The sequence below is a fragment of the Lampris incognitus genome, chromosome 2 (assembly GCF_029633865.1).
Source record: "Lampris incognitus isolate fLamInc1 chromosome 2, fLamInc1.hap2, whole genome shotgun sequence".
Taxonomy (NCBI): Eukaryota; Metazoa; Chordata; class Actinopteri; order Lampriformes; family Lampridae; genus Lampris; species Lampris incognitus.
In genome coordinates this window covers 5,360,251-5,369,654 of record NC_079212.1, presented here as the reverse complement: position 1 = coordinate 5,369,654, position 9,404 = coordinate 5,360,251, and the positions used below count along the sequence as shown (strand labels likewise).

Genomic DNA, 9,404 nt, shown 5'->3' with positions numbered 1-9,404 from the left:
CAGCGACTGGACGGCTCAAAAGGAGAAAAATGGGGGAAATTGAAAAAACAACAACACATAAATCTTCAAACGGCTTCCGTTTGCGGCCATGAGACGGACACGAGACGGCCACGCTTCCGCCATGACTGGGTTTCTGCGCTCGAGGACGTGACCGTTTGTCGCTCGAGGCCTGGAGAGGATTTAAAAAGCGCGCCTCTTTGATCTGACGTCAGCTGACGCGGTCAGACGGTTAAGCGGTTAGTTACAGGTTAACGCTGAGATATTGGGTCAGATTTACATTTTCATTTTAAAGTCGTGAGTTGTTTTTTCTTGTTGTCTCGATAGAGGGCTTCGTTTAAGAGCATGTAATCTTCGCTTGCGGCCAAACCGGGTAAGTGTAGCTAGCGTTAGCTAACAAGCTAACTCGGTTAGCTGGCCGGTCAAGCGTCTGTATTTATCTGGACGCCATTTTTTTTGCGCCGATGAATCGATTCGGTTTTTCGGGGATTTCCTTAGCTGACATATTACCGGGACGCCTCTGCGCTAACCTTTTGTACCCTAGGTGCCAGTCAAGCCAACGGGATCCTCGACCGGAGGGGTTTAAAATGTTTTTCTACGCCCAACTCTTCGTGTCTAATCGCGGGCCGTTAGCCAAGATTTGGCTGGCGGCCCACTGGGAGAGGAAGCTCACCCGGATCCAGGTGGTCGAATGTGATCTGGAGACCTCCGTCCAGGACATCATATCCCCGACGGTACGTCGCGTCACATTCAGGTTGGAGTGGTTTAAAAAACAAAACGCCTGCGGGCCCTTGACCGCGTGTAAAAGCGTCGGTCTTGTGTGACTTCGCAGATTACGATTGGCTTGCGGATTTCTGGGCACCTCCTGCTGGGGGTGGTGCGGATGTACTCCAGAAAGGCCAAGTACCTCCTTGCGGATTGTGCTGAAGCTTCGGGTAAAATCAAACTGGGTTTCAGGCCAGGTAATATAACTTTTTGTTGTTGTTGTTGTTGTTGTTGTTGTTGTTGTCATTGCAACAAAAAAGGGGGGTTGCTGTCATTGCAGATTGACAAGGCTTTGTGAGGGTGCAGGGGTGGGGTTTTCATAAAACCTGGGTCTGGGGATCATGTACAGCAGGGGTCCCCAATAGGCGGCCCGCGGGCCACGTCCGGCCCGTGACGGGTTGATTTAATGGTCCGCGATAATTTTTGGAGAAATGCCAGAAGGAAGAATTTTTTATTTCCCTACCAAAAATTTTTTTTTTATTTCTTAGTAAAAGTAAGACTAGTAATATATCGAAAAATGGATGAAAAATCTCTGTTTAAATGATAATACCTGCAACGTATCAACACCGAAACAAACTAACGAACAACATGCTGCTGGAGGTTGAGTGCCCGTGGTTTTAAAAGTGGCCCTAAAAGTGGCCCTCTATGAAAAGTAATTGGGGACCCCTGATGTACAGCGCGGCTAGCATGGCTAATTTCCCTTTGATTTTTGATTAACTTAAACTGGACAAATTTAATATTTTTTTCCCCCAATACGCACTTTATCAACACATTAAATTTCAGAGGAGACATAGAAACAATGCTACTTACTTGGCAAATAAGGTATTTGAAAAATGCTGGGTGGTGGGGGGGGGTATGGTGAGCAAGTACACTTGCAAATGCTTTTTCACATGATGGACATGATCCTTAAAATCTTAAAACCACAAGCCATGATTAAACTGAATTAAAGTTGATTTATTTTTGGCCATCCGTGAGCAATGTTGGTGTATGAGACGGTTCGTTTATAAATAGAAGATGCAGTACTGATCCAGACCAGATTAAATAAAACACACCTTGGGAAAATTAATAAATGCCATAGCTTCTGACTTGGGAGGGAAAAAAACAAAACGTGTTTAGACTTCATGTACCTTTCTTAACGTTCTGCTTCCAAGTGTCTGAATTATATAGCTCTGCCTTCTTGTGCCCCCACTTTTAGGAAATGACTTGTGTTTGCTAACCCCCACATAATGTCTCTCTCTCAAAATACCAGACCAAACTGATATGCCTGTTGAGGAGCTAGAAGCCCCTCACAAGGCTATTACCTTTAATGAGGATTTCACCGACTTTGAAAACCAGCTACCATGTCAAAAGTACCATCATTTTTCCCCCTTCATCTTAACATTCTGCTTATTTGCTCTTGGTTTCTTTCAGCAGTCTTATTGATTTTTGACAGGTTGGAGGTGTTAGTGCATAATACTAATAATTCCCCTCTCTTCCACATGCTTGCCTGTTTACATTAAAATACCAGTGAAATAGACATTTCAATGAACCAGAGCCGAACTGAGGAAATCACTCTGAAGGAGGACTCCGGAAATTGTTACCTCACCTTAAGTAAGTCACCTTGGTAAGAATCTGCTTATTTTCTTGGTGTTGGGCCTCCTTTTGCTGTACGTTTGCAGCATTTCACTTGTAAGTAGTTGTCCTACTGTAAACATCACACCATATTAATTCCTCCAATTACCCGTTGCCCTATATTAATACTGTGAAAGCATCATATGCACCCAAATTATCTTTGACACTGATTTTTTTTTCTCCCCCCAACTTCCCTGGACCGTTTGTGTGCTTTGGTAGAAAAAGAGCCCCAATACCACCAGAGTGGGCAGTTGGACATGAACCTGCAGGGCTTGGAATACCACAGAGACTCTTTCGGAGATGAGAACACAGGATATGATCTCCTTGGTAGTGGATTAATTTCAGGGCTGTCACTTGTTACCACGATTGAGATTATTTTAAATAATTACTAGGGGAAAAAAAACCCTTAAACAGATTTACAAATGATTCCTCTGCTATTACCTTGCCTTACTGTTGCTTGGTGAGTCTAACCCTTGCAGCATTTTCTCGACACTCCTTCAGCAATATTTGGGTATCACACCCAAAAATTCTCACTGCCACACAAAGCAATGAGGTTAATTAAACAAGATTTAATCCAGTGTCCCTCAAAACACAAAAAAACCCAACAACTCATAAACCCAATGTCTGCAAATACTGATACTATCACAATAATGGATTCCAAGAGAAATAGTTTCAGTGGTACAGTTCTCATTAGACTTGAGATGTGTGGATGTGGAACCTACACCATTCATTGTCCCAACCCCTACTGTAGAGTGATCAGACGCTGCTTTGGGCTAGTCTCCATTCTCTTGGTTCATTTAAAAGATCTCTATTATCCATCATTGTGTCATTCAGTGTCATTTTGCTGTGGTGCTGACAGTGTATTTCACCTAATGTGAAAGCGGATTGACCTAGTTAATTTTTTTTTATTATTACAGACTTCATATCAAGCACCAGTGACAATGCTATGTCACTGCACTTTAACACAGAGGAGCTGCTATCGGAAAAGCCAGGGATGACCAATGTGAATGTTCACCAGAATGGTAAAGCACACTTGATGAACATTTAGCTGTAATTGCTTACATTTAACAAGTTAACGCAGCGCTTGCCTTTTGCTTGTGTTAAATAGTTGATAAATGTCAGTCGTAAAAGAAGTTTTTGTTTTCATCTATTGATACAATTTGATGGTACATTTGATGGTTTATTTGTATTGTATACGTCCACATACTTTCCAGATCCCCCCAGTGTGGATCCAATGGGGGTAGAGCCCTCTACCTTGGACAAGACCACTCTGCTCACCAATGCAGAGGAGTGTTTCACTCTTGACCCCGTGGCTGTCTCTCGTAGGCTGAACCAACTCACCCTTTGTGTTCCTTGAACTTGTTTGTCATTCCACCACACATTCTCCAAACACTCTTCACAAATGTTATGTGAGATTTGACGTGCTGTGGCATCACTGCCCAGAAACCAGAAGCCTTCATTCTCCCTTCGAATTGTAACGTTGATATACACATACAAACTCCAGTTCATGCTATGCTCAGACAAAACCGTTACAAACCTCAACCCTGTCGGTTTTTCCTCAGCTACCTTGGAGAAAAAGGGGAAGAGGAAAAGAGCACTGGTGGTGGACAAGATGAAGGAGTTGACCAATGATGTTATGATAAAACAGCTTTCTGACACTTCAGACCTGGCTGGATATTTTGAGATTGCCCCACCCACCCGCCAACTCATGTACTGGCAGGAGAATGGGACAGTAGACATACTCTTTGCAAAGTCCACTTCCACATTCATTAATCCACAGCTACAACAGGTAGAAAGATTGGTAAATCTGTTACCCTCCAAACTGACAGTTCATTACACAGATGCACAATGTGAATTGAATCACATCCAGTGTGTGTTTGTCTGATGAAATGACAAGCTTATCATATCTCATCAAAAGCTATTTCAACTTTATATGTGAGTTCTTCCTCTTCTTTCCCCTTTTACCTTTAAAGCTCTTTAGCAAAAGCATTTTTCGAGCTACAAGTTATGGAGTGGCTGAGGACATTGAGCCTGAACAAATGCGGAAGGACAAACAAGAAGGTAAAAATGTGCTACATGTATTAGAGGAAGCCACGGAACATGTCCCACCCCACATTTCCATCCCATCATTTTCAGTGATTTTTTTTTCTTTTCTTTTTTCATTCTTGTTGCAAAAAATATTTTACTCGTATCTTGGTGTATGTAGATCAAAGGGACACGATTAACCACACCACTGAGCAGCTGAGCATCCTAGAAGAGGCTGAAGATCCTCAAAAAAGGAGGAGCAATGCCAAGATGTCTTTTGACCCCATGATTGATAGCCAACTGGAGAGCATCACAGAGGCGGCTCAGGTAAGTTTAAGTAGACATATTCTGCACAGACAGGGTGCATTCAGCCAAAAAGATGTCGTTTGTATTGTTTTTAAATTGATGAGGTACTCCAACCTCTTACCATGTCTTCCTGCACAACTCTACCTCTGCTATAGAATGGCAACATGTCGGCGTTCTCAGACCCGGGGCTTACATCAGGGGATTCATTGTTTGTCCATCTATCTGGCTTGGGAATGAACTCTCAATCAACCAATAAGCGTACTCAGGTGCACAGCTGACACAAACTGACCAACCGAGCAGCAGGGCAGGAAACAAGCTTTTTTTCTGGTTTTTGCTCTTAGGTCACAGTGGCTGGTGGATTCCAAAATTCACCTCCTGCTTTCAAGTATTTCATCAGCCAAATTAATTTTTGGAGAATTTTGTTACCAGTAAATGGTGGTCGTTTTATGGTCTAGACGTAATCAATCTTTACGAGCGCAGTCAAAATTTGCCACTAGCTGGTGACTAGTCCTTCTTTCTTATTCCGGCTAGGAGACATACCCAGATGTGTAGTAACTGACTTTTTCGGTGTGCTGCTTTCCTAAACTGCAGTCAATGCTGGGCAGCCAGGAGCGGGAGGAGCAGAGGCTAACCAGACAAGCACACAAGCTCCTAAATGCTCTCAAGGTAAGGAACTAAAATAAGTGCTCGGCTATCATGACTCATATGACAAACTTCATCCACCGCTTCCAAATTCAGAACATTGCAGCTCATAAACTGTGATAACCTGCATACTGTAAAGCCACAGTGACGTGTGCTGTTCTAATGTAGGACAAAAAGCAACAAAACTGCTCTCACCACCCAGTATTTAATCGGCTGTGTTTGAGATGCTGTGTGACCGGGCATTTAAAGAGGAGATAGCTCGAGCAGGATTAGGGGAGGACAGTAGGAAATTAAATTCTGTGTGTCTGTGTCTGTCTGTCTATTGCAGAGCAACAGCAGTGGCTCGTTCAGCCTGAAGGAGCTATGTAATATCGGCTCTCGTTCACAGGCTGCAGCCACATTCTCCAGTTTCCTGGTCCTGACGAAACAACAGGCCCTCGTCCTGCACCAGAGCAAACCTTACGAAGACATTAGAGCCACACCAGGACCCAGGTTCCATGAATTGTCGAACTTAGAAAATGAGTTTGGTGCCTAAATGGGTTGCTGGGTCCCCATACAACATTCGTACATCTGTTTTGGTGTCCAGTGTTAAAAGTGGGTTTATTTATTCAGTTTGACCTCGGGGCTGAAACATAAAACTCTAGAGGTTGCCTCGTTTCAACACTCACCTCTACGGCAGTTGTGTACACTAGCTCACATCGCTCTGTCTTGGCATGTTTCATCTGTGTTGAAGTTATGTGGCCGGGGGTTTTGAGACGCCTTCCTCTTCAAAAGAAATGTTAACTCTGTTCTGTGTTGTGGTGAATAAAGTGTTAATATTAGGCTATGTCTTTACATTTTGTAAGTTTTTACTTAACATTACTGCATCTTTATCTTCAGAGCTGTTGAGAACACCTCTCGACTTAGGAATTGGTGTCCCTCAAATGACCTTGGTGAACTGAGTCAATATTTTGGGAGCAAGTCGGGCTCAAACTCGGTAAACAGTCCATGTTGTCGTACTCGTATACGAACAACATTGGACCAGAGAATGACCTGTTTTATCTCTCTGACCCTTTACAGTGAAAATGAGCTCCAGGTTCTTGCAATATAACCTCTCTTAACCACCCTCTTACCCAGGGAAATGTCCCGTCTTTTACCTCCTTTGTGGAGATCTTCACCTGCACGATAACAAATATGAAATGAGACATCCTCTCTTCTAGCCGCATCTGTTTTGCGATGAGATGGTGGGAAAAGCTGACCAAGACAGACCACGTTTATGAGGACATGTCAAAGCTGGACGGAAATTAGTGGTATTCCAGTCCAAGTACCAATTATTAATGTTGTTATCAGTGTTCTTTTTTTTTTTTTTTTTTTCTGTTGAACATTTTTATTTATTATTTCAAACGTTTCATTCTCTGAACAATTCTTCATATCCGTCGTGGATCATTCCATTTCCAAAATAAACCAATGGTAAAATGCTTACATTAACATCTTTAGCTTCTGATCACTCAGAATAACGGTGCTGATGAGTTACTGAGTTATTTTTTGTTTATCATCTACATGTGCACTGGTCCCCCAGACAGCATCCGGATGTGGGCCACTTCAGGCAACGATACGGCACTGGTGGCCTTCTTCTGGCCCTGACAAAATGGATGTGAGCCTGAAGTGGACCACATGTATAATAGCAAATATGGCCCAAATATGCCAAATCACATGTGGGCCTTTTCTGGCAAAGCTGCGGTGCTCTGGGCAACATGTGATCTGGATGTGACCCTGAAGTGGCCCGTGTGGTAAATGGTGAATATGGCCCAAATATCACAAAACTAATACGGGCCACCTTTGGCAAATATGTAGCACATGCAGCATTGCTATGGCTCGGTTCTGGCCCAGATCTGGCAAACAGGAGCGGACCGCCCAAGTGCCGTCATTCCACGTGGTATGTGGGCCGCATGATGTGTTGGGTGTGGGACGGGTCCGGGCCACAGCGATATTGCTATCTGGGTTGAAAGGCTTGACCTTTCGTCTTTTTGATGGTGGAAGTGTGTTTGTTTTATTTACTTTCTCTCATGAGTGATTTCACTCTTGGGAGCAATAATTACGTAGGCTGCAGTGGTATTCAGCCACGTGCCATGGGGAGTCATATCGTCACCTTCTTAAAATAATGGCCTCAGTCATATTTTCAAGTTTTCAAAAAACAGAATAAATATAGAATATATGATGTTTCTTAATCATTTCACACAAAAAGGTACGACAAAATATGACTACTGACGTGTGAAATGATTAAGAAATATCATACATTCTATATTCGTTTCAGTTATTCTGTTTTTTTGAAAAACTTGAAAATATGACTCGGGCCATTATTTTAAGAAGGTGACGATAAGTGTGCAAGATGTTCACTCCAGCTCCACACCGCACCAGCTGGTTTCACTGATTTAACACACCATCAACCAGACAGGGGAGGAAGGAGGGTGAGGTGAAATCAGCCCCAGATAGCAACATTGCTGTGGCCCGGACCCGTCCCACACCCAGCACTTCATCCGGCCCACATACCATGTAGAATGATGGCACTTGGGCGGTCCGCTCCTGTTTGCCAGATCTGGGCCAGGACCGAGCCATAGCAATGCCGCAAAGGTGGCCCATATGTGTTTTGTGGTATTTGGGCCACATTCACCATTTACCACACGGGCCACTTCAGGGTCACATCCAGATCACATGTTGCCCAGAGCGCCGCAGCTTTGCCAAAAAAGGCCCCACATGTGATTTGGCATATTTGCTATTATACATGTGGGCCACTTCAGGCTCACATCCGTTTTGTCAGGGCCAGAAGAAGGCCAGCAGTGCCGCATCGTTGCCGGAAGTGGCCCACATCCGGATGCTATCTGGGGCCGGTGCGGCGTTTGAATGGAAAAGAAAACCTGCGCACGCACACACACACACACACACACACACACACACACACACGCACGACTCCGTGGCGCATGGCCGAACGCCAGTGACGTAAGCCTCGCCAGGAGAAACCTCATCACCCACTGTCTCTTTAAGAGGCAGCGAGCGATGCAGAAGTATGCAGCCTATGCAGCTCCCTCACTTCATCTCCGGGCTCCACGGCAGCAGCGATGGACTCTCATCAGCATCCCCAGCGGCATCTGCACGCGCCACCCGCGGCTGTTCACCAAACCGTCCACAAGTCCGGAGGGGCGACCGCGCGGGACTTCTTCGTCTGCAGGAACGGTGCCGTGTGGTAGCGGTATGACAAGCATGTCTTCTTCTTCTTATTATTATTATATGCTGTGGGCGACTCGCCCCCCCCCCCCTGAACCGCCGTATGTAGGGCATAGTCAGCTATTCCGGATGCTGATGAGTCCCTGCACGAACCGGGCTTTATGGTCGTGGGAAGTCGCATATGTGCTCGGCGGGTGCGCTGTTTAGACGCGTCGGGGCTGTCCGTCCAGATGGCCTGCGCCGAGTTCATCCCGTCCGACACCGGAAGGCGACTGAACGACCCGTCCGCAGGCGAGAGGTGTAGATGTTGCGTCTTTTCTCTGTGGGATGTGTTAAGCGCGTCGTTTCTCCGATGATATATTTCTGCTTAAATTTCACCGGATCTCAGTTTTTCTTTTATGTTGTGGGTTCGCACGAAATCTCAATTTGCCTCAAATGGAGGCTTATCCACCCCGCTATTACCCCGGCACTGAACGCCGGTACTCGCACTTACGTAAGGTGATTGCGTATTTCTTGCCACTTGTTGCGCAGCGCGAAGGCGCGGGGGGGGGGGGGTGTCGTAGCACATTTTGCACCCCTTGTAGAATATGTATCCCTTACGTTTCCGCTCCACGTAGGGAAATTAAAAAAATCCCTGCGTGCAGATTGTTTCATTGACCGTTTTTTGGATTATCGACACGGTTTCGCAAACGGCAGCATGCCGAGAGCAAGAGACATGCTTCTGGATGACTCTTCAATTAAGGGAGTTTTTCTGTCCCCAGGGTAGACCTTCAAGAAAAAAAACCCCCAATTATTGTATTTGTTAGAGTCAGGCTGTGTTAGCTACGAAAGAAGATGTGTGTCTCAGTGATGACATT

At 45.0% G+C, this 9,404-nt stretch overlaps 1 protein-coding gene across 1 annotated transcript; it reads left to right on the top strand.

Moving 5' to 3' along the window:
* Positions 1-584: 584 nt before the first annotated feature.
* rad21l1 (RAD21 cohesin complex component like 1) lies at positions 585-5,881 on the top strand. The gene is made up of 12 exons (XM_056274856.1): positions 585-731; positions 830-959; positions 2,012-2,111; positions 2,270-2,352; positions 2,593-2,700; positions 3,291-3,395; positions 3,588-3,695; positions 3,936-4,162; positions 4,347-4,434; positions 4,580-4,725; positions 5,296-5,370; positions 5,675-5,881. The coding sequence occupies exons 1-12, from the start codon at positions 585-587 to the stop codon at positions 5,879-5,881; spliced, it is 1,524 nt and encodes a 507-aa protein (XP_056130831.1).
* The last annotated feature ends 3,523 nt before the right edge of the window (positions 5,882-9,404 follow it).

Bases quoted from the DNA above. Each gene is read 5' to 3' on its own strand.
- rad21l1 (XM_056274856.1), top strand. From the start codon at position 585: ATGTTTTTCTACGCCCAACTCTTCGTGTCTAATCGCGGGCCGTTAGCC. The intron at 2,353-2,592 runs GTAAGTCACCTT...GTGCTTTGGTAG, and splicing joins AAATTGTTACCTCACCTTAA to AAAAAGAGCCCCAATACCAC. The intron at 3,696-3,935 runs GTAGGCTGAACC...GTTTTTCCTCAG, and splicing joins TGACCCCGTGGCTGTCTCTC to CTACCTTGGAGAAAAAGGGG.